Below are 25897 nucleotides of genomic sequence, written 5' to 3' on the forward strand. Positions count from 1 at the left end.
GAGTGCAACTTGTGGTAATTGGCTTTCTCCTTCTACCATGTGGATCCCAGGACACTCAACTCATGTTGTTGGCCTTTACCAACTGGGACATCTTCCTATCCCAAGATTTTTTTTTTTTTTGAGACAGGCTTTCTCTGTGTAGCTTTGGCTGTCCTAGACTCACTTTATAGACCAGGCTGGCCTCAAACTCACAGCGATCTGCCTGCCTCAGGATTAAAGGCATGCGCCACCAGGGCCCAGCCCCAAGAATGGTTTTCACTGGAGGGAAAAAGTTTCTATCTGCTGGGGTCCTTTTAGGATGACTCCTATCAAAACCCTGTTTTCTATATCTTAAAATGCAAACCTTCTAAAAAGTATTCTAACACCGAGGCAGGGGTTTATCTTTCAAGAAGTAATTATAATATAATGTGAGTTCTTGGAGCCAGAATCGTGAATTGGGAACGGTCCTGTGAATAGTGATATGAGAGGAAGAAACAGGCAAGCAATGAGGGAAAAAAAACGCCAACTGTTTAATTGAGGGAGAATAATAAGGACCTACCAAGGAAGGAAAGACATGCGTGCCTGAGTCTTTCTGTGTAGCTCTTCTGGGACTTACTTGATGTCACACAGGAGGGCTACTCCCCTCAGAATCCAGTGATCAGGGGACAGCACCGTGCGCAGGTATACCACGGTGATGAAGGTGAGGTCAGTTCGCCTGGGTTTCTTGTAGATGGGACACACGTACAGCTTTGGGTCCTTGGGGGCCGTGGAGTTAATGGCAAAGATGTGCAGGACAGGAAGCTGCATGAAGAGAACCTTCGGGGTGGATTCTGTGAGCTTCCCGTTCCTCCTGTCCCAGGATGCTCCGTCCATGTACAGCCCATAAATATACACGCCTTCCTGGAAGGCCAAGCGACAGAGAAGGGGAGGTGCTGAAAGCTGGGCATCCATTACATAACGAGGGCTGCCAGCTCAGGAAGAAAACACATGCCAGTCTTAAAGCTCTAGCAGATAAGAAAACACCACTGGGCAAACTAGGTGGCCATGTTTTTCCTCCTGGGGCACAAGGTGAGTCTGGCTGCATGGTGGAAATGTTCTGCCATGTGTTATTGGGATGTAGGGTGACCCATCTGGGTAACAGGAGGGCCACGAGTTGCTGTTCTAAGTCCAATTTGAACCGGTGCAAGCTGGGAGCATAGACTGTGACTTGTTGGACCTTAGGCTGAGTTGAACAAGCTAATCCTAGGCTCCACCCCATCGCTTTCATAGAATGAAATCAGATTAGAGCGCCCCCAGAGGCATGGAGTGGTACAGCAAGGAGGGTTGGCTGCTCCACAGTGTATGGCCAACCATCTTCCCTACTATTTTTCCCCCCTACAAATGGACTTGCCTTTAAAGGCAAGGAAACAAGACCCCCTGAGACAGTGACAGTTTGAAATCCGTTAATGGCATCCCTGGTGTTGGGTTACAAGGGTAAATGCAGGGACTTCAGACTGAAGGTCATGGGGGCTTTAGCCATCAGGGTAGACTGTAGAGGGGACAATCTTGAGGACACCCCTGAAGGGGTGGGGCAGCACCCGGAAATGGGGAGGAGGGTGCCATAGCAACTCCACAAAGACAGAAAGGACAGGCAAAGAAGATACTTTACTCCTTGGCAAAAAGGGGTTCAAAGGTAATAAAGTGAGCTATCACTTGACCATGGAAGACGAGTGTGCAGAGCTGGAGTGTCTGAACTCTATCTCGCAGGCACGGGGGAGCCACAGACCATGTATTCATTAAAACAAGAAAGGGCCGGAGAGAACCATGCGAGCTCATAAAGTATATTTATGTAGAAGATGGTGACCGTTTTTCTATTTCTAATGAAGATGGGGCCTGGGGAAGTAAGTGTAGATCACGATAAAGGACAGAGAGATTAGCTGCAAAGGGTTTCCAGAACTCTCTCATGTGGGCTAACTTCATGAGGCCCATATATTCCGAACCACGAACTGGGGCACATAGTTTGACAGTGAGATCCTGGGAAGTCCCGGAGAATCAGGACACAAGAGTTCCCATCACTAACTTAGTGGTTGACACTTGTCTGCATGAGCAAGGCCACCACCAGGAATCATCCTACAGCCAGCTGTGTCCTTTTCTATAGCCCTTGCAATTTAGGGACCTTAAACGTCACAGCTAGAAGACATGGCAGGTGGCATAGTGTCACTATGTGCAGGCCGGTTTTGCCTGTCAACTTGACACAAGCCAGAATCATCAGAGAGGAAGGAGCCTCATTTGAGGAAATGCCCCCATGAAATCCAGCTGTAGGGCATTTTCTCATCTAGTGATCAATGTGGGAGGGCCCAGCCCATCTTGGGTAGTGCAACCCCTGGGTTGGCAGTCCTGGGTTCTATAAGAAAACTAGCTGAGCAAGCCACTGGGAGCAAGCCGGTAAGCAGCACCCCTCCATGGCTTCTGCCTCAGCTCCTGCCTCTAGGATCCTGCCCTGTTTGAGTTCCTGTCCTGACTTCCTTCACTGATGGGCAGCAATGTGGAGGTTTAAGCTGAATAAACCCTTTCCTCCCAAGCTTCTGTTTTTTGGTCATGACGTTCCATTGCAGCAACAAAGACACTAACTGAGACACAGTCCAAATTTATGTCAACCCCGCACCCAGGGTGCAACTGTTTGGCTTTGCAGATACACTTTGTTTAGTTATTAACACGCTGGGTCTGGAAAGGCTGGTGTGTGTGTGTGTGTGTGTGTGTGTGTGTGTGTGTGTGTGTGTGTGTGATGGGGTGGGTCATACAGAGGGACACATGGTAGAATAAAGCTTTTGACAGTTGTGGTAGATCCTGGGAAGACACAACCAAAATCAAACCAGTCTTGCCAATGGCTGCCAGTAGGCATCAGAAGCCAGGAGAGAGTCACGGGGTAAGATCATTTGTCACAGCTTCTTCCTCCTGGAAGAAGCCAACACTGCCAGCCATTGGCTTATTTTGCTTTGTTTTGACACAGGGTCGCATGTACCCCAGGCTGGCCTTAAACTCCTACGCCTCCTGCTTCTATCTCCCAAGTGTTGGGATTACAGGTGTGCGCCACAACGTGCAGCTCATGTGGTTCTGGGGATCCAAGCAAGAGCTCCACGCTTGCTAGGCCAGCACTCTATAGTGGTTTTGGACTTCTGGACTCCTTAACTGTGTGGGAACACACTCCAAGGTTTTAGTGACCCAGACTGTGGTGTTCTAGGCAACAAATATGGACTGGGCTCCGGGAAGCTAGGTGGTGTGCTGTAACAAGCATGTGGAGCGGGCATCGGGGGTGTGAAACAGTAGGTGGAAGATGCAAGAACTTTGGGGCACGTAACAGAGAGACCCTAAATTACCTTAAAGAGGGGCCGGAAGAACGATACAGGGTATAGGGGTGTGTGGGATGAGGGCTTGAAGAACGTGCCAAGCATCTGTGTCAAAGCAGAGGGCTTTGGGCCTGCTCTCTCCGTAGCACGGCAGAGTCCCTGCACTCCGAGTCACACAGATAGACTGAGGGACACCATGGTGTAGGGGCTGAGCTTCCAACAGATAGTCCGATGGATTTCCATGGTCCTAAGCTGATACAGGGGACCCCGCGAGCCCAGAGCAGGCACTGAACACACATAGAGACCCTCCTAAGCCATCATGTGCATAACCTGTACTTATTAAGAAAGGTCACCTGGGGAGGCCCTGGGCTCACCTGGCCCTTGTCATTAACCTCCCACTCAGCAGACAGACGGGGGAGGCACTGGCCTTGAGGCTGTCCAGCTACAACGGAGAAAAACCTCCCTGAAAAGCAAGGCCGCTTTCACGGAAGAAGCCAAGGCCAGCTATTAATTTTTCGCTTGTTTCTGCAGTGTTGGGGCTTGAACCCAGGCCCTTGCCCACTAGGCAAGTGCTTGGCCAGTCACCACACTGCATCCCCATCCCTCAAGGACAGTTTTGAGCTGAGCTTGGATTTTTCACCCTCAGCTCCTTGCAGCACCTACCGCAGGGGGTGTTGTGATCTCTTCCTTGGTCTGCCGTAGGACGTCATTGTGGATGGTCACGGTGTCCAGAGCCCAGCCTTTGTGGGCTCGGGTCACTTCTTGTCTCATTGCTGTGAGAAAACCTAGAGGCAGAAAAGGGGGGGAGGGAGATAGAGGTGGGGGGAGAGAGGAGAGAGAGAAAGACATTCTTGGTAAAGTCCATCTCAGAAACACAGAGGAAATAACACGGGGGGTGACTTGACAGTCTCTATACTGCCTGCCCATCCTGGAAGGAGCTGAGACCAGAACCCCAGAGCAAAGGGCATTTCTTGCTAGGGATTTGTTTCCATGGGGACAGTGAAGTGCAAGGGACCTTGGTTTGAAAGTCTCCTGGAACTGCAAGTTGGTTTTTTTTTTTTTTTAAGAGTTTCAACCCAGCCCTAGCTTGTGTTCTCTATTGGAAAAGGCAATATTCAATGTGTGACCGGAATGGTAAAAATATTCTGAGAAGCAGCCTTCCAATTAAACTCAAATCAAACCATTATGGGGCTTCTATTTGCCATAATGGGACAATTTCATTTAGTCTAAGGAAATAAGGCATAAACACCATAATAGGAACCTGACTTTCAATTTGATCAAACAAGGCAATCACACCGGAAAGGGAAAGCTACATCTTTTAATGTGCATAATACAGTTATTTTAAGATAATGCGTGGCTCCCGTATCTGTGGCCTTTCTCTAAAGTTAATATTTGGGAATCATGCCATTCAACTCAATAAGAGAAGTCTTTTCTGGAGAGTGGCATTTGATGGTAGAAATAAAATATCCTAATTTCTAGAGCTGGCTGCAAACCATAGATGCTGCTGCCTGTGGGCTACCCATTATATTTTGGTTTTCTGTTAAAAATATGGACTATGTATGACCTCAGTACTCTTTTTTTTTTTCTAATTGCTTTTTTTTTGGGGGGTGATTTTATACACGAACATGATGTGCTTAGAGCACTTCCATCCCGGGCTCCCCTCCTGGTGCTCTTGAGTGACCTCTGAGAGCCAGAGGGCGGAGGTTGCAAAACAGCCTTAACATGCACTGAGTTAAGCTCCCTGGAAGGAAAGAGCAACACCCATTCTGGCTGTACTGGGGGACTCCGGTTTATGGAAAGGAGATCATTCTTCATTTCATTCGTTGGTTAGCTCTCTTGAGAGTGGCCACGGTGTACCAGGCACAGCTCAAGGTGGCACAAAGTGGAAGAGGCATCCGTCTGAGAGATTCTGCCCCTAAGACCCAAGGCTCTCACCCTTCCTAACACCGCAACCCTCTAATACAGTTCCTCATGCTGTGGTGACAACCATCCAACCGTGAAATTATTTCGTTGCTACTTCATAACTGTAGCTTTGCTATTGTTACAAGTTGTAATGTAAATATTTGTTTTCCGATAGTCTTAAGTGACCCCTGTGAAAAGGTCATTCAACCCCCGCAAAGAGGTCTGGACCCACAGGTTGAGAAACAGAGACAGAGACTTAACAGGTCACAATCAAAGGCGTGGGAAAAGTTTAGAAAGGCCTAACTGGAAAGCAGAAGTTAACTGCAACTTTTTTGATATTTACTTTCGTGCTGCTTTTAATTGTGGGGTGTGCATCGTGGGGTTTGGGGGTGGGGTGGGAACACAGGAGACGTCAGAGTATACTGGAGCTGAGCTACAGCTGTGAGCTGCCCAACATGGATGCTGGAAACCACACTCAGGTGCAAGGGCAGGGCACATCCTCTCCAGCCTCTGGGCACAAACCTTGAAAGCCGCATGAGAATTTGCAAGGCAGAGACAGGACCACCTCCAGCAACAGCATGTGCAAGGACAGGACCACTGCAAGCAACAGCATGTGTAAGGACACAGGGGCAGGGTCTAGGTAAAAGGGTGATGAAGACAGCATAAAGGTGGAGACATGGTTTCTGGGGTCTGGGCCAGGAGTTCATCCTGCCCCCTTTAAAAAATTAATTTGTATTATATTTATTTGTGTGCATGTCTGCATATGTATGTGTGTGTGCAGGCATGCTGTGGCATGCATATGGAAGTCAGAGAGCAACTTGCAGGAGTCAGCAACCTCTTTCCACCATGCGGGTGCCAGGACCTAATTCAGGTTGCCAGGCTTGGCGGCAAGGGGCTTTATCTAAGAGCCATTTCACCACCTGCACTGCTTCTCGGGAGGTGAAAGTCACGGAGCGTTTAGAGGAAGCCAAGGACTTGTCTGCACTTGCATCTTAGAAAGCTTACTCAGAGCACCCATTAAAACAGGATCTGGGCCACTGGAGAGAGCCTTCTACCTTCCTACAAAAGCCAAACCCCGGCAGCAGCCAGAGTGGAAAAGAAGGGCCTCACAGTACCGGCTACAGTCGTCAGGGAACACAGTGGAAGTTCATCTGGCAACAACAGCTGGCCACTGCCTGCCCTTCCTGGTGTCCCAGATGGTGATCTAATCACCAGGAGATCATGTTCGCTTGCATTTTTTTTCTTTTTGAGATTTGTTTATTTTTATTTTATGCATATGAGTGTCTGCTTGCACGTAAGGCTGTTTGCCATGTGCATGCAGTGATCATGGAGGCCAGAAGAGGGCATCAAATGCCCTGGGCCTGGTGTTATAGATGGTTGTGAGTTACTGTGTAGGTGCTGGGAGTTGAACCCAGGTCCTCTGCAAGAGCAGTTAGTGCTTTTAACTGCCGAGCTGTCTTTCCCGCCGAAAATGCCATTTTCATAATTCAAGACATACTGTTCATCCATGTGTCCATTAGACACTGCTCATTCAACTTGAGTGCCCGGAGTTAAATCGACCTTAGCTTATGATATTTTAAAATCCACCTCTGATATTATAAAATTGTGAGGTCACAATGTGCAAGTCACTGATCCTACTCTTAACCTTTTCTCTGCACCAGATGAGAAACTGATATTCTTTTTCTGTAACATCTTAAAATCATGACTAGACTACAAATTGGCCTCACCCCTCACCCCGTATGGCTCCTGGGGCCAGGACAGAAGTGTCCAAAGAGAAAGGAAGCAGGGTCTTTACCACCACCACCCAATGCTCTTAATATCCTTTTTCTGCTTCTAAGATTTTAGTCACTATGAGGGAGTTCTGCAAAACCCCAGCGCAGTTAAGAGATACTATTTCTTGTCTAGTCTCTACTGGGGAACACACGCTACATTGTCCAGACTGCACCAGTCCGTTCCCTGATGGCGAAGAGGCACCCTGTACATGCCAGCAGGTGGAATCTAGCACACGTACACACACACACACACACACACACACACATTCAGCTATTAAGAAAGGCGGTGTTGAGTAAATATATCTGACCCCTGGATTTAGGGCCAGGAAAGGTTTATGAGCCATTCCTACTCAGAGGGCATGGAGGAGAGAGGATGTGTGTGTTTTCAAATCTGTCTGTCTATCCAATGTGTCTATTCATCCATCCATCCATCCATCCATCTCTTTGTGAGATAGTCCCATTATCCCAAGCTAGCTCCAAATGCCATCTGCAGCCAAGAATCACCTTCCTCCCTTGAGCTTCCACTCCTCCTGCCTCCTCCTCTAAAACCACTCATTGCGTATGTACTGGGACTCCGGGCCAGGGCTCCGTGTGCGCTAAGTAATCTACCAGCTGGGCTGCAACACCGTCTACTTCTCCCGGCTTCGTCATTTCACATTGGCTTCCCACAGAGGACGCAATCTTGTCGCGTTCAAAATGTACTGAATCTACTGAAACATTAATTGTTGGGTTTATTTATTTTTTTTTTTAAAGAATGGCTGTCTCTCTTGGAGACTGATGTCAAACCCAATGAAACTACAATCTGCTCTTTCTGCTGCTTGCATAAGTTTTTAAAAGGCCAATTGATACAGCTCTCTTCACAAAGGCTTGAAAATCAAACACTTTTGTTTTGGCATGAACTTAGTTATAATCATCCTGAAAGTGATTCATATGTTCCCGTGCTTGAAATCAGAAACAAAAAGTCAGTCGGGGCGAGACCTCCGCAGCAATAAGCTTCCATTCTTCATGAGACTTACCCACCCACGTGAAGAACGAACGACTTGACTAAACGCCAGAGTTACATGCGGTCTGGAAGCTCAAATAAGTCTCCCCTTCAAACGCATAAAGCGCCATGACTTCTTAAAAGCACTTGTCAAGTTCATTTTGTTTTGTTTTGTTTTTTAAACTCACCATTAATCTAGGATTATGCTGTGAAAAGTCAGCCCTGCAGCAACTTGTTACATGTTAATTCCTATAACAGGACACTCTAACACGGAAGCAAACTGATTTTTGCCACTTGACTTGTGCAACCAGCTGGCCTAAGGAAAGCTGGTGCGTTTTAAGTGGCGTTCCCTACAAGGTCTTAGGAAAAAAGGTGAAAGAAGACAGCTCATCAGGAAGGCTGCGCTTCTCAGCTTCACAAAGAGTCGGTTGGTATTCTGTAATGAGGGCCCTGTGCCAATGAGAGAGAGAGAGAGAGAGAGAGAGAGAGAGACAGACAGACAGACAGACAGACAGACAGACAGACAGACACAGAGAGACAGACACAGAGACACAGGGACAGAGATACTATGTCCGTGTGCCTAAAGGCCAGACTTCAACCTTAGATATCTTCCTTAATTGCTCTCCACTTTGTTTGCCCATCCATCCATCCATCCATCCACCCACCCATCCACCCATCCACCCATCCATCCATCCACCCATCCATCCATCCATCCACCTATCCATCCACCCATCCATCCACCCATCCACCCATCCACCCATCCACCCATCCACCCATCCACCCATCCATCCATCCATCCATCCATCCACCCATCCACCCATCTATCCATCCATCCACCCATCCATCCACCCACCCACCCACCCATCCACCCATCCATCCACCCACCCATCCATCCACCCACCCACCCACCCTTCCATCCATCCACCCACCCACCCACCCTTCCATCCATCCACCCATCCACCAGCAGGGTCTCTCACTGAACACAGACCTCACCAACTCAGTTAGAATGGCTGGTCAGTGAGTGCTGGGGTTACAGATGTGTGACACCATGCCTGACTTTTACATAGGTGCTAAGGTATCTGAATTCAGGTCCTTGTGCTCCACAGAGCCATCTCCCCAGGGTCTCCAGGTGGCATTTTTTTTCTTCCTTTGATAAATGAAGCAGTCCTTCTGTCATGCGCCTTGGTCTGCACAGTTATATCCTGTCTAAACCCTTGCCACACCTCCCCGCAGTGCCTCCAGAGATGAGGAGAAATGATGTTCCTGCCACGAGTTTATGGCAGGCAGTTTTTCCCCCCAAATGAGAAACAAATGCAGTTCATTGGTAAGTTAAATAAAAGGACAGTTAGACAGCGATGAGGTTGGTCAGCCGAGCTGTGTGAACACGCCCTGGGCACCTTTCAGGGGTATTTGCTAGACACTATGGGGCAGGAAACGGCTGCAAAATCGAAAGGCCAGGGCAGCTTGGTCTAGAGCAGTGAAGTCTGAAGTGCTGGAGGAGGGGTCCACAATGCGGTAGTAGAGTTTTTCTCAAACTAGTGTGTATGTGCACCCGTGAGCGTGTGCGTGTGTTTCTGTATCTGAATGCTTGCACATGCGTGCATATTTGGAAACTAGAGATTGAAGTCACAGGTCTTCCTCAATCACCTTCTTGCCTTATTTTTCAAGATGGAATTCGCTGAACCTGGAGCTCATGGGTTTGGTTAGACTGGCTGAAGTGTCCCAGGGTCAGCACTGGGATAACAGGTGTGTGCAGCCACACCCAGGTTGTTGTTGTTGTGTTGTTGTTGTTGTTGTTGTTTTTAATGTGGGCCCCGAGGATCCAAACTCAGGTTTTCCTGCTTGCAAGGGAAGCATTTTACTGACTGGCCCATCCCCTCACCCCCAGCCCATTCTCTCAAAGTTTAATGATCCTAGGAGCCATCTGGGGAGGGGACTCTAGTTAACCAGGGGGGTCTGCAGTTGCTGCAGGAGGCCCACACGTCAGGTACCAGGGATCTAAGTTCAAAGTTCTTGTCACATTGGAATGACTAATGGAGCTCTTAAGAAAACTCTTTTAAAAAACGCTGAGAGCAGAGGCTCTCAGCTCGAGAGTCTAGGGGTCTTAACCCTGGAGAGCAGGGACACGATTGGTTTTGGGTCCCGGCCGTTAGTACTTATTAGAAATGTCCCAGGCGATTCTGCGATGGAAGACAGGACTCAGACCGGAGCTCTATCAAATGCTCTCGCAAGACAGGACACTTGGCCAGTCATTGACCCACATTTGTTTTAAGAACCAGTTTGACAAAGGGGGGAAGGTCAGTGCCTCCGAGTACAAGTGAAATATCTGGCTGTCGGAGGATGAGCTGGCTCTTTGCAGGGTCTCTGGAGAGTCACTGGAGCTCTGCGCTGTCATTCATCTTAACTGACAGGCTGTCAGGCCCATGAACGCAGCAAAGGGCGGGCAGTAAGGCTGGGACCCTCTACCCCAAATGGCCGGAGTTCAGAAGTCTAAAAGACACACACACACACACACACACACACACACACACACACACCACCTTCTCCTTGAGTGACGGTGGCTTTCTCTTGACCCCTCCAGTCCCAATTCTTCTCTCCCTCCCAGACCTTCCCATCATGCCCTTCGGCATGGCTCCATTTCCACACAAAACAGTCTACCTACCTTTTGGCTTTTACTGGAATCGACTCTGGATGCACAGCACTTCCCAGTCATTTCCTCCAGCCAGCACGAGACCGTCTCTGCTGCCCTGACAACCACAGGCTCCGGAGACCAGCCCTTCTCTTCATCTCTTCATCATCCTAGCCATCTGTCCCAAGTCACTGAGCAACCACCAACACCTGCTTTGTGTGCGTGTGTGCGTGTATGTGTGTGTGTGTGTGTGTGTGGTGTGCATGTGTGTAATATACGTGTGCACATGTTTGGGGAGTGCAAATGCACATGCGAAGGTCAGAAGGCAGTGTCAGCATGTCCCCCATCAATTGCTCTCTACCTTATGTTTTGAGGCAGGGCCTCTCCCTTGAACCTGAAGTTCACTGATTTAGCCGGACTAGCCGGGCAGCAAGCCCCAGGGACCCTCCTTGTCTTGGCTTCCTGGGTCACAACAGGATTGTGGGTCTGAGCCAAGGTACTCAGCTTTCCTCATGGGATCTGAACTCGGGGCCCTCACGTTGGCATCTTGAGCACTTGACTGAGTTATCTCCTCAACCCCCCTGACCCTCTTCAGCGTCCCATCCAGCAGTATGGCTTCTCTGTTCTCAACATCATTATGTCACTATTTATTTACTTTATTTTGTGTGTGTGTGTGGGGGGGGTGTCTAGGGGGCGCATACATGTAGTGGTCCATGTGTGAAGGTCAGAGGACAGCTTGATCCTCTTCTTCCACCATGCAGGTTCTAGGGACCAAACTTAAGTCATCAGGCTTGGTGGCAAGCACCATCTTGGTGCTACTGAGTCATCTTGCTTGCCCAGACCGCATTGTTTGTAACTCAACACTTCCACTTCCTCTCTGCCTTGCCTCATTAGGTCCTTCTTTTTCACTGCATGCCAGGCAGAGCCCCAAACACAGATAAGCTCAGAGGTCCCTCTTCTTACAGCAGTAACTGACTGCAAGGGGATACCAGTGAGCACCACCACTGCTGTGCAGAACCTCAGTGGGTTTCAAAGCCACCTGATGCTCTTCCCTGTCCCCACCAGCCCTCCTCTCCTGGCTTCTGTCACTTTCCTGAAATTCTTGTCCACAACATTTTCTTGCTCCCAAGACAAGCTCGCCTGTTTCTTTAGCTGGAGGATAGGAAGGTCCCTTTCTTTATGTCCTGCACCAAGCCCGCACTGTTATCCACTGTGAGCGTCTGTCTTAGTCAGCGTCTCTATTGCTGTGATGAAACACCATGACCCAAAAGCAAGTTGGGGAGGAGGAGAGGGTTTATTTGCCTTACACTTCCATATCACTCTTCACCACCAAATAAAATCAGGACAAGAACCCAAACAGGGTAGAAACCTGCAGGCAGGAGCTGATGCAGAGGCCATTTAGGTGTGCTGCTTACTGGCTTGCTCAGCCTGCTTTTCTAAAGAACCCAGGACCACCAGCCTAGAGGCAGCACCACCGGCAATGAGATGGGCCCTCTTGTATCAGTCACTAGTTAAGAAAGTACCCTGCGGAGCCGGGCGTGGTGGCGCACGCCTTTAATCCCAGCACTCGGGAGGCAGAGGCAGGCGGATCACTGTGAGTTCGAGGCCAGCCTGGTCTACAAAGTGAGTCCAGGACAGCCAAGGTTATACAGAGAGACTCTGTCTCGAAAAACCAAAAAAAAAAAAAAAAAAAGAAAAAAAAAAAGAAAGTACCCTGCGGGTTTGTCTACAGCCCAATCTTACGCAGACATTTTCTCAATTGAAGTTCTCGTCACTCAAATGACCTTGGCTTGTGGCAAATTGGCATAACACTAGCCAGCACGGCATCTGTGCTCAGCCTTCCTTACCGCTCTTGTTACTGTGGAAGGAAGGGGTGTCCAGGCTGCCATCCGCCCGTCCTGCACAGTCTCTCCGCTGTGACACACACATCCCTCCTGCCTTTTCTAAGCCCTGCCCTCTTCTGGTAGCTGTAGACTGTCTCTCTTCACCTCCCTATGCGCCATTTCCTCTGGTATTTGAACAGACTTCTCTTATCATTAAAAGAGAAAGAAAAATCTTTCTTCTTACAAATATCCTCCAGTTTTCTTCAAAGTCTGATTTCTTCCTAGTATCTGCCACACCATCCATACGAATCCATCTTCTCTCTCTCTCCCTCCCACCCCCTCTCTCCTTCCTCGATTCACTCACTCATCTTGAAATCTGACCCTTCAAGCTCCCACCTGCACCCATGGGACTTCTGCTCCAAGTGCAGGCCTTCTTAGGAGACACATGCAGTCACTCGGGGCCCATCTGGCTTGACCTCTGGCAACCTCTGTTATACTTCCTGCCTCCCCTTTCTTTCTCTTCTGGGACCCATGCGTTTCTGCTCTGCCTTTTCCAAGATATTTGGTGGAGGGTCCAGATTTGTGTGTTCTGGACGATGGTGCACAAGGAGACAGCGGACTCCCCATGAGGACGGCTTAAGGGAGGATCCGCCAGATTGTGCCCTGGGGAGGTCCCTGGAGAACGAAACCTCCTACACTGGATGTTGGCAGTGAGTCAATGCCCATGAGAAGAGGAAGCTGAGCCCAAAGGCAGAGGCTGCCTGGGAGAAGCCACAAAGAGGCCCGAGGAAGCACACGGGTGGAAGCTGAGGTCTAAAACAGCTTCCAGGAATTGGAGAGACGGATCAGCAGTTAACGGCACTTACTGCTCCTCCAGAGGTTCGCTTGTAACTGTCTGTCACTCTGGCATGAAGAGGGGTGTCAGATGCCTCCTCCTGGCCTGTGTAGATGCCAGCACACATGCTGAACACACACATAAAATAAAAAGGAAGAAAGGAAGGGAGGGAGGGAAAGGGGGGGAACCCTCCACACTTGGCATCCTAGCTACATTTAAGGGAATGAAGTTAGCAGAAATGTCATCAGGCGGAGTGCCTTAGAGAGAGTGGTTTTGGTGGCTCCTGACAGCTGGCCAAATTACAAGGGACTAGACAGTTGGTAACCATGTGCAAGACTAGAATTTTAAGAGATATGGCTGTGACTGTGACCACGCTCAAAGGCTCCTCGCATCCGAAGGCAGGCAGAACCACCTGTTACCCGCCCCCCCCCCCAAGACGTCTTTTCACTCAATGCAGTGGGTCCCTCTGCAGTTCCGAGATTTGGGCACAGGGACATGCAGAAACAGGCAAAGAACTGACATGAGGCGATAAGTTTTCCTGGTTCCTTTCCGATCCTGAAAGCCTGTTAACCCTTGGCCCACTTTTCACCTTGACAAGCAGCAAACTCTTGGAGTGTGTGCGCGTGCGAACACACACACTCTCTCTCTCCTTCTCTCTCTCTCTCTCTCTCTCTCTCTCTCTCTCTCTCTCTCTCACACACACACACACAGCAAGATAACAGAACAAAAATGACCCATCTCTTTGCTTCAGCAACAGCCCATCTAAGTGAAAAATTCTGATTCACGGGAATGAAGAAGTTGGTATTGATATCTGCTGCAGCAGACCGGTATGGCTGGGGAAGACACAGGAGGAAAAATTGGTATCTAAACAGCACCACGCTCGAGACTGAACCAAGCACTTGGAAAATGACTGTTGCTGCAGAGTTCAATCTAACACAGGCGTTCAAGGCCTGGGGAACATGCCCAGCCTCCACCGCCATGTCATTAGCATGCCTGTGAGTCACCCCCAGCACCAAATGACCAAATGTGGCTATTCACTTGAAGGTATCCCAGTGGACTTTTAGCTTGAAGTCTGCCTCCCTATAATTCAGGCACATCTCCACATATAGGACACATAGGTGTGCACACACACACACACACATGCATGTACACAAATGCATGCTCACACAACACACACGCAGGCACACATGCGCGCATATACACAAATGCACACAACACACACACACATGAAGCCAAATCATGTGTGTGTGGTGCCCTGAGAATGGTACACCCGAGGGGCAGGCCAAAAAAATTCCTTTGTGGGCTGTGAGAACCACAGCCTTAAAGAGTTTAAGAATTCTATGAGGTCAAAACTGCCAGGGAAAACCAGTAGAAGACAAAAGCTCTCTGGGTCTGCAGAATCTGCTGGAAAGTAAGAGCCATCCACCGAAGAAGCCGTGCCATTGAAACAAACAGCGCAGGGTCACCCACACAGCGAGCTGACCACTTTAATCATCCAGTCTAATTGTCCACATGGCTGAGCTCATCATGGCCACAGAAATCATTGTGAAGGGGGCCTGAAAATAGCAGGTGAGGCTGTGCGCTGTCTGGATCAGCCTCCTCAAATGTGTCAGCCCAAAACAGAAAACAAAAATCAAGCCAGTCACAAGGCAAGTAAGTGTAAACAGTGCTGACTGGGATGCTGGTGTGTGTGTGTGTGTGTGTGTGTGTGTGTGTGTGAGAGAGAGAGAGAGAGAGAGAGAGAGAGAGAGAGAGAGAGAGAGAGAGAGAGAGAGATGAAGGATGTTACCTGTCCTTATGGTATCATGGACCTCAAAGTCACCTAAGTCTGAGAAAAAGGGCCCTGATGGGAAATAACACCACACACTGTAAGATACCACAGGCATTATACTGTGATAAATGTATTCACATGCAAATATATTTATTTTTAATTCATTACGTTTCTTTACTGGGGGTGGGGGAGGAGCTTGCATGCCACAGCACACATGTGGAGGTCAAAGGACAACTTGCTGGAGTTTATTCTCTCTCCACAATGTAGGTCCTGGGGTTTGAGCCCAGGTCATCAGCCTTGTTGGCAAGTGCCTTCATCCTCTGGGATATTTTGCCAGGCCCCAAACTCCATTTATTTGTGATGAAACTGTGGCCCCTTTGTAGACAGCACTATGTGTATTTTGTTGTTGTTGGTTTTTTGAATGTGTAGGACATTATTTATAAAGCCATTTACTTAAATGTTTTAAATTTTAAAAAATAAGCTGATTTTTATCACAGTGGCCAGAGAAGAAGGCACAGACTCGGGAGATGAGTCCACATTGAAGGACCTACTGCTCATATCAAAGAATTCTTATCTGCTTTGGACACTGCCTGTGAACACACTTCAGGACAGGGAGGGGCTGAAAAGCTCCCTGCTTTTCTGATGCGGCCAACTGATGTGGAACGGGGAAGTAATTTGTCCCCTGTGTCAAGAGAAGGAAAAGGAAGCAAGGATGTGATTAGTGTGCACGAGAGGCGACCTCCAGGCTTCTAAGCAACAAGCAGAAAGCAATCATAGATAAGGGTGTGGGTATGGGTGTGGGTGCGTGCCGCTGTGCACGACTGTAAAGGGCAGGGTTCTGGCTTGAATCAAGTGTGGACTTTCTCAGACGCAGCCATGAGGGAAAACAGCAACAGTTCCACGGATGCAGAAGGAAGGACCGTGAAAAGGGTTTTGTCTTATCGACAGGAAAAACTAAAATGGACATCTATATTCAAAATAAAATTTTTTAAAGATTTACTTATTACTATATATACAGTGCTCTGCCTGCAGGTATACCTGTGGGCCAGAAGAGGGCATCAGATCTCATTATAGATGGTTGTGAGCCACCATGTGGTTGCTGGGAATTGAACTCAGGACCTCTGGAAGCGCAGCCAGTGTTCTTAACCTCTGAGCCATCTCTCCAGCCCCACTCAAAAATTTTTAAAAAAGAATTTAGGAGCTGTGGAGATGGCTCAGTGGTTAAGAGCGTTTACTGTTCTCGTAGACGGCCCAGGTTTGGTGCGCGGCAACTACATTGAGCGGCTCCCAGCTGCCCGTAACTCCAGCTCCGGGTGACCCGACACTCTCTGCGAGCCTCCGTGGGCACCTGCACACACGTACACTCAGGCCCCGCACATACATGTAAAATAAGATAAACCTTTACTTTTTTTTTTTCTATTTTAATTATGTGTATATTTGTGTCTGTGCACCTGTGGAGGCCACAAAAGGTCATCTGATCCCCTGGATCTACTACTACAAATCGCCATGGTTAGTGCTGCAAATTCAGGAAAACAGGAAGGTGCTTGGAAACGCATGGAAGAGGGCTGGCAGGGTGGCCCAGTGGGTAAAGCACTTGCTGAGAAGGCCTGAAGACCTGAGTCCAATCCTCACAAACCACATGGAGATAGAAGGAGAGAACCCACTCCACCAAGCTGTCCTCTGACTCCCCGCCCCACACACCACGACATGTGTGCCCCGCCCCCATCGCACACACATAATAAGTAGTCAATTAGTTAATTTTAAGAAGAATGTGCACAGAACATAGGAGCACATATGCACAGAGGGCGTGTGAATATACATATTTTAAAGGCATGATAGTTGCTTAAAATCTATTTATAAGAAGTAACTGAGTGTATAGAGTTTATAGGTCAGTAGATTGTCACCAAGGAAAGAGCCGTGTCACCCATGGGAGGGGGAACAGCACATCTCAGACTCCCAGGAAGTCCTGCTGTGTCATCTTACAGGGCGAGGCCGTGATCCTGTCTGCCAGGATCCTGCATCTACTGTGCCCATCCTTAGCCCTCGGATGAACAGGCTCCTACAAGGTGCTGCCATTTTCACCGGGCTGCCTTGACTCAACACTATTTTTATGAGATTCACCCAGATTGCTGTGATTCCTCCCAAATCAGCCAGGGTGGGTGCTTCTTAACTCACTGACAGATAGAGAGACTGGGGTGCTGAGCACAGAGACACCCAAATCCTTTCCTCTAGCTGAGAATGGCTTGCAAATTCCTGCACTGTGGCAAGACAGAACGTGGCTGGCTATCCAGACCTTACAGACTCCATGGCACCAACCCAGTGACTTTGTCAGAGAATGTTTCTAAAATGGAAGGATGGATGACAGGACAGCCAAGCACCTTCACGGAGAGGGGAGGATGCCCCGCCCCGCCCCCCCCAACAAAGTCACCCTGATTTTTCATGTTTAACTTTCTAACTTAAAGCAGCAATTTTTGGCACATCTTCTGGCATCTCATACTTTGGCTTTATTTATTTATTTTCTATTATTTGTGTGCATGGGCACACGTCACACTGTGTGCACACGTGTGAGTGCTTATAAATAGAGGTCAGAGGCCAATGTCGGGCGACTTCTTCTATCTCTACTTTATCTCTAATGTTAAAGGATTTATTTATTTATATCTTGTGCATATGCATGTTTTGTCGCATGTACGTATATCACATGTGTGTGCCTGGCGCTTGCAGAGGTCAGGAGAGGGTGTCAGATCCCCTGGAACTGGGGTTCCAGAGGGTTGAGGACCACCACGTGGGTGCCAGGAACCAAACCGTGGGTCCTTCTCAACAGCAGCTGGTTCTCATAACTGCGGGGTCATCTCTCCACCTTCCCTCTTAGATGAAGGCTGTCACTGAACCTAGGGCTTGCTGATCTGACTAGCCTGGCTGGCCAGGAAGCCCCCAAGATCCTCCCATCAATGAAGCTCCCCCAGCACCATCCGGCCTGGCTGTATGTATGTTGACGCAGGTGTGGAGAATCAAACTCAGGTCCCAACTGACCTATCAACAGTTAAAAAAACTAACATTTGAGAGAAGTTTTGGGAGTTTTTTTTTTTAACCCTTTCACCCCAGGCCATGATTTACTCATGTGGGCAAACAGGAAATGGCAGTGCACTATGGGAGAAATGGGACAAGAAGAATTTCAAAGGACTATGTGTATTCTTGGACCTTTGAAAGGCTGTCCCGAGCACCCGCCCCACCTACAACCCCATACAGCATCATGGAGTGTACATTCGGCATGCAATGCCGTCACGCAGCAGCGCGTGAACGTCCGTGTCAGCCCACTTCCGTGATCACCTACCTTGGGGGTTAAAGAACCCGGTCATCCAGAACACGTTAGGCCTCCCTTCAAATATCCACGTGGAAAACTGAGAGTTCCTTTCCAGAAGCTCAGTGAACCAGAAGCCCAGGGTGGAGGAATCCCAGGACACTCTCTTCCAGAGCTGAGGTATGCGAGCATCATACATGTTGTCCAATGCATCCCGCAAGTTCTGAAGACGACAAGGGTAAAACATGTGACGGAGGGAACTGGAGAGATGGCTCGGAGACTAAGATCACACATCGCTCTCACAGGGAACCTGAGTTCGGCTCCTGACACCCAGGTCCAGTGGCTCATGATGCTGACCTGCAATACCAGCACCAGGGGACAATCTGCCCTCTTCTTCACAGCCACAGGTGCCCGCACTCAGGTGCGCATCACAGCCACAGGTGCCCGCACTCGTGTGCACATCATACTGCACACAAACGCAGGGACAGGGACATGACTCACATGGAAAATAAGATCTTTTTAAAACAGTGGGGCTAGTGGGCCAGAGAGATAGCTCAGCAGTTAAGAGCACAGGCAGCTCTTGCAGAGGACCTGGGTTCAGTTCCCAGCCCCTGCACGGTGGCTCACAACTGCCTGTGTCTCCGGTTCCAAGGAATCTGGTTTCCTTCTCTAGCCCCAGTGGGTGCATATACATAGATGCAGGCAAAACACTCATATAAAAATGAATAAATATTTTAAAACAATGGTTTCTAAAAATACGTGGCTAGGAAACACTACCGGGGAGCTGGGAAGAGAGGCCAGTTGGTGAACTGATTACCCAGTGAGCAAGAAGGCCTAGATTCTCCATATAAACATAGCTGGGTGTGGTTACACATGACTACAACCCCAGCACTGGGGAGGCAGAGACTGGAGGACCTCTAGGGGTCACTGGCCAGTTACCCCATCCTAATGGGTGAGAACCAGGTCCCAGGGAGAGACACTGCACCCAAGTGAAGGTGTGTGAGGAATGACAGGTGAGGCTGCCCTCTGCCCTCAACATGACGTAGGGTCTCACACGTGTGCATGCACACCCACACACCTCAGTACACTCACACACAAATGAACGCGCATGTGCACACACATGAATACATACATGCAAGAAAAGGCAGAAGCAATCAGACGAGGGAGATGCCCACCTCACTCATGATGATTGTCCCTTCGATAGCCAACTTCAGATCGCTCAAGCTACTGCGGAGGATGGAGATGACTCTCTGCATCCTGTCAATTTCTTGTCTAAGAAATATGTTCATGGAATTAAGGTGTCCCATCTTTATCAACCGAGCTTTCACCTAAGGCAAAGTATAGCATGCCACAGTTTTAAAACTCATTCGTCACTTCTCTCCCAAATGACCTCTCTCCCAATCTCCGTTCTTTCTCTTCCTCTGGATGCGTCTCCTCCACTAGACCCAACGAACTAGAAAACATCTCTTGCAGAACCAGACTGGCTGTTAAATCCCCCATTTTCTGAGCTTCAAAAACTTCTGTTCAACTTAAATGATTTTTATTTCCCACTGATTGTACTTAGTTAATAATTGGAAATGTTCTTTAAAAAGCTGAAATAAAGCTGTACCTATTTCCTCTTTCCAAAGACTAAGTAGTGAGTGTCAGCTAAATATTCTTTTGCAATCTAACCTTCCCAGGAGTGCAGCAGGACATTTTTTTCCATCACTCTTACAGAGCTGCTATTAGAAATGTCACCAAAGTTAACGCAGTCCAAATCTTTATAGAACAGTCACCAGTAGACACAGTAACTATAGGATCACATTGGCCTCAGCTACAAGGCTAAAAATGGCTTTCCTTAATTTAATCAGTAAAAAATGTTTGGCTTCGTGGGAGAGCCATTAAGTGACCTGTCACTTGTTCCTGTTGGCATATCATTTATCGACCATGTTGAGGAGATCAATACCAAAGCCTCTCGTTGTGAAAACAATAAAATATAATGATTAATTCATTAATTAATAAGCCAATATACATTCACATTTCAGCTTAGTGATACACGCCATGAAGAAATTGACCGTGGACACCAGCAGGAACTCATGAGGGGACGTGAACAATCCAAGAGGTGCCGGGATGGACGGAAATGCACATGGCTCTTCTGAGATGTGGGATGTTAAGCATGTTCCTCCAGCAGTGGGCATCTCTGCTGTACAGCAGCTGTGTCATTCCCAGTGAGTTAAAGATAAAGGCGCAAAACAGTTACATAAGAGCTGATGGCCTGAGCTGAGGCCACCTGAGGAGGGCAGAGCAAATAGTACCACCCTTACAGCCCAGCTGGGCCAGTGGAGGACCATGACCCAGTGCCACATACTAACTTTAGGGTTTCTCCTAACTCCAGCATTTACATTTTTCAAAGAATCTGTGTGTGGATGTGTATGTGTGTCCGTGTTATGTACGTGTACGGGTGGGGTGCCTGCGGCAGTCAGAAGATTCCCTGGGGCTAAAGTTACAGGTGGTTTTGAGTTGCCCTGCATGGGTCCTGGGGATGGAACTCAGGTCTTCTGCAAGAGCAGCAAGTGTTCTTAACTGAAGAGCCATCTCCTAGACTCTAAAAGCCTTCATTTGTTCTTTTACTTAAGAGACAGGATCTCAGGCTAGTGTCCAACTTCGTATAGAGATAAGGGTGACTTTGAACTTCGGATACCCCTGCCTCCACCTCCCCTCCAAGTGCTAGAATGGTAGGTGTGCACCTCCATGCCCAGTGGGTGCAGTGTTGGGACTTGAACCCAGGGCCTTCTGCATCCTAGGCAAGGACTTTTACCACCTGAGCCACATCGCAGTTGTTTTTCCCGTCTCCAGTGCTCTGCTCAGTCTCCATCCTGGACCCTTCAGCCTAGGTGACTGACACCACACACAGCATCCTTTGCTCGTGGCTGTCATGTGGCAACTCACTCTTTGGGGAAGAAGAAATCAGGAAAGACCACTTCAATCCCACAAACGGGACATGAATCCCAAGTGCGGGCCACAAGATAAAACATACCCGTGACATGTGGTAGCTGCCTCAAAATAATTACCCTGTCCTGAGCTTAGGGTTTCAAAGGTTTACTCTGGCTAGAGAGTTGGCTCAGAGGTTAAGAGCACCGACTCTTCTTCCAAAAGTCCTGAGTTCAATTCCCAGCAGCCACATGGTGGTTCACAACCATTTATAATGGGATCTGGTGCCCTCTTCTGGTAGGCAGGTGTACATGCAGGCAGAGCATGGTATACATAATAAATAAATCTTAAAAAAAAAAGATTTACTTTGTGTGTATGTGTGTGTGTATGTGTGTGTATGTGCATGTGTGTGCACGCACTCCCATGCATGTATGTAATTAATGTATGTATGTGTACCGTGTGCATGCAGGTGCCTGCAGAGGCCAGAAGAGGGAGGGCATCAGATCACCTGGACCTGGAGTTATGGCAGGCCGTGAGTCATTTGATACGGGTTCTGGGAACTGAACCCAGGTCCTCTGAGAGAACACCAAGCGCTCTTAACTGATGAGCCAGCCATCTCTCTAGCTCCCGGCTGCAGGTTTTAGCAGGGAACCTCGTTGGGCATAATGGATTGCTCCTGTAGTCCCAGCTACTCAGAAGGTAGAGGCAGAAGGAATACTTGAACCTAAGAACTCTAGGCTGGCCCAGGCAACATGGCATGGCCAATTTCTTCTTAATTAAAAAAATATATAATAATAATTAAACCAGAAGGGGAGCACCCTAGAAAAGAGTATAATTTTAATGCGGACCGTATTCAACGCATGACTATGAGTCCAGCATAAACGGCTAATAAAGTCAAAGCCTTGCTGTGGTCTCTAACAAGATTCTCCCAGGGCTTCTGGGAGCAGCTGTCTACCGTAATGGGACTCCATTTGTGCTGTGGAAGCTAATGGCATAATTAGGTTTCAATTTACAGATTTCACTTGACTGCTACATTTCCAATAACACGCTTCCATAACATAAAAGCAAGAAGGGTTGGGCGAGGTGGCTTCGGGGGCGTAAAGACGCATGCAGCCGAAGCTAACAACCTGGGTTTGATCCCTGTGACCCACACGATGGAGGGGCGGGGGTGGAAGGAGGGGGAAAGGGGGGAGGGGGAAAGGAGGGTGGGCGGGGTGGTGGTGGTGGTGGGCGGAGCCAACTCTGGCAGGGTGCACTCTGATCTCTGCGTGAATGTTATGTGATGGGGTGGGTGGAGTCTCCCAGGATCTTGCCCAGCGGGAAGGGCACGGCTTACCTCGTGAGGTATATAGTCAGGTGGCAGCTTGCTCAGCATGTCCTCAGACAGCCTGTAGACAATGGCCTCGCGCGTCTCGCCCACGCCGCCACCGCTCTCTTTGGGCTGGATGTTGGTGATGGTTTCGAGGACATCAGAGGCCGTGTTACTCTGATACCTGGCGGGAAGAGCGACCGCTCAGCAGGAGGAAAGGCAAACACAGAGAGAAACTTGACCATCAGCCCACAGGAACGAGAATGCTTGGGTGTCTGTTAGCTGCCAGCGTGACATCGCGAACACCACAGCAACTCCTGTCCCCAAGTTACCTAGACTGTCACTTCCTTATGCAAGCAGCTTGCATTGACGTGATCACACCTTCTGTCCCCCATCCCCACCCCCAGGGCAAGAATGGCACAGGCATCTATCAGAATACGACAATCCATTACATCAAACAGTACCATCTCCTCGCCCCTCCCCCATTGGATGATGATCTACTTAATTTTTTCCCCTTTGTTCTGGTCTGTCTTTTCTGTGAGGTATAGTTCCCATGGCGATCTTCTGTCATCCATCTGTCCCACCTACTCAAAGGCAGCCACCCATCTTGAAAGTCCACTCAGCTGTGACTGAAAAGGATGACTCGGTCGGTAGAGTGCTTACAGCACAAGTTTGAGGACCTGAGTTCAAATCCCCAGCCACCCACGTAAAATTCTGGGTACGGCGGCACAGGAAATGCCAGGGGGCACATCCCTGGACAAGGAAACAGATCGTCAGTTGCGTGGGAGCTGGATGCAGGAGAGATTAACTGCAAATGGGTACACGGTTTCTATCTGGGGGATAGAGGTATTCCAGCCATCGGCTACAGGGATGGCCACACAGGTCCTGAAACTTACTGTATTTTTAGTCTCTAGCTAAATTTGGGGGACTTAAGGAGGGTGGACTATACTTTGTTAAAAGGATTTTCCCCCCAAAACCAAAGAGGATAATAGTAGCATAACTTTGGAGAAGAATGGAGAAGCCAGCCACCAACATGCTGCTACTTGAGAAGATTCTAAAGAAATACATCGGTGAGGAGAAAAATGAACCCCATGCAAGGTTTAAAGTATAGAAAGAGAGAGCCAATGGCTGGGTAAGCGTAAACAAGTATTGTAGGGTAAAATAATAACTATAAATCTAATTGTTGGGGTTAAAAAAACAAGATACAGTTAAAATACTGAAATGTCAGGAGGGGATTGCTTCATGTTAATGTTCCATAGGAATCTATATATCTATATATCTATATCTATCTATATCTATCTATCTATCTATCTATCTATCTATATATATATATATTCATTTATATTTGCTCTATATTTAATCCACATGCAATAAAGACGTTTTTAAAATAAATACTCATGTAACTGTATTTCTAACAAATAAATCCTGCTAAGGGCCTATAAAAAGCTGCATAGTTGATTAAAAACCAGGAAGTGTCTCTATCCTCATTGATAAAGTGAGATGTCATCTAGAGTTCAGAATAAAATGGCATGTTACAAAAAGCAGCTATGAGCCTAGAGAGGTTCTTGCCCATGACCCCAGCACTTGGGAGGCTGAGGCAGGAAGACAAGCCACAAGCTTACGTCCTACCTGGGGTACAGATTGGGCTCCAGCATACTCCAGACTACAGGGGGGGCGGGGAACGACCCCCATCTCAACCAACCACAAGCCCTACAAAAACAACCAGCAACTGTGCTGCTATCTTTCTTCTTTCTTCCTGTGCATGAGTGTGAGTGTGAGTGTGTGTGTGTGTGTGTGTGTGTGTGTGTGTGTGAGTATGTGTGTGCAGGTACAAAAAGGTCTTGAAGGGTATTTTGACAGTGGTGTTTCTATGTGATATGCCCTTCCTATAATTATTACCTTTTTTTTCATATTCCTCCATATCATTTATTTTAAGAAGGTGTGACTTCCATGATAGTGTATTAAGAAAAAATGCTTAAAAAAAGAAAATAGAGAAAAAAAGAGAAAAATATGATTTTATAACAAAATTGCAAAACCAGCCAGGCAGTGGTGGCGCACACCTTTAACCCCAGCACTAGGGAGGCAGAGGCAGGTGGCTCTCTGTGAGTTCAAGGCCAGCCTGGTCTACAAAGCAAGGCCAGCCTGTCTCAAAACAAAACAAAAACAAAACGCAAAAATTGCAAAGCCATTTCCTTTTTGAGAAATAGACACCACCCCCCTACCTCCATGAGCAAAGCCCATCTCAAGTGCAAAGAACTTGTCAGAGACGAATCAGTTGTGAATGTTTTGGGGACACTGAAATGTACCTCAAAACCACGCAAGCCATAAAAGCCCTCTGCTGACGGCTCATGTTTCCCTTCAGCATATATAGAATGACACTGTTTCCTCTCAGCGTTCCTAGGTGTGAATTAAACATCTTTCTGTGGAGCCCAACGCAGTAACTGTCAGACACCTAAGGGGCTACTGATAGCACCGCCCTGCCGTCCTCTTGTGAAGGAACTGTGTTCTGTGGGTACCAGACAGTCCCTCGGAGCCCGGGTTTGATCTCACTTGTGAGTGGAGTTGAAGAGGAGGACAATATCCTGTCCCCATCCAGTATTCCTATCTGCCATGATGAGCCGGTGCAATCCACATGTGGACCCAGACACGGAGGTAACCTCCATGATACATGCACGTGGCACCACGTTTTACACGCTGGGCTGTCCATCTGTGTGGCCATTGTGAGAGCGCTCGCATTAGAGTGAATGTCTGTCACCCCACCCCAAGTTTGGGAACTGACTCTATCTTACCCTTTATAGTGTGAATTTCAAAATAAGAGTTAACAAAAGTAAAATATATTTTTACTTGTATTCATGTGTGTGCTGTGTGTTTGCACGTATGTGCAATGCCCACGGAGGCCAGAAGAGGGCACCAGGTTCCCCAGTGCTGGCCATATAGGCAGTTGTGCCTGACACAGGCTGTTGGGAAGCAAGCTCTGCACTTTTGATCCCTGAGCCACCTCTCCAGTCCCCAAAGTTGATTTTGTTTGTTTGTTTTTTTGTTTTTCGAGACAAGGTTTCCCTATGGCATCTTGGTGTTCCTGGACTTGCACTGTAGACCAGGCTGGCCTTGAACTCACAGCAATCCACCTGCCTCTGCTTCCCAACTGCTGGGATTAAAGGCGTGAGCCACCACATCCGCCCAGCTCCCCAAAGTTGATTTTTAATAAATACAAATTTATTACTTAGTTACTTTTGGGGTATAAGCAACACCTACGTAGGCATTGGAGGATTTAGATTGTATCAAAGTACATTTATTTTAACAGTAGAAAGAGGAACGGGAAGGAAACACACACAGCTGAACATATGAGGTGGGAACAGAG

The 25897-nt window shown here is 48.2% G+C and overlaps 1 protein-coding gene across 3 annotated transcripts in view; it reads right to left on the reverse strand.

The window, feature by feature from the left end:
* Positions 1-485: 485 nt before the first annotated feature.
* The window catches only part of DNAH8 (dynein axonemal heavy chain 8), a 251771-nt gene continuing 226359 nt past the window's right edge, over positions 486-25897 (reverse strand). For all 3 annotated transcript variants that reach the window (XM_084754008.1, XM_084754009.1, XM_084754007.1), the window contains exons 91-95: positions 22564-22720; positions 19493-19645; positions 18351-18540; positions 3969-4090; positions 486-879 (exon numbers count right to left, since the gene is read on the reverse strand). In XM_084754008.1, the coding sequence (XP_084610134.1) occupies positions 592-879; positions 3969-4090; positions 18351-18540; positions 19493-19645; positions 22564-22720 (910 nt within the window). In that variant the 3' untranslated portion in view covers positions 486-591. The remainder of the gene's footprint in view (positions 880-3968; positions 4091-18350; positions 18541-19492; positions 19646-22563; positions 22721-25897) is intronic.

This window comes from Acomys minous (genome assembly GCF_964271855.1).
Source record: "Acomys minous genome assembly, chromosome: 13".
NCBI lineage: Eukaryota > Metazoa > Chordata > Mammalia > Rodentia > Muridae > Acomys > Acomys minous.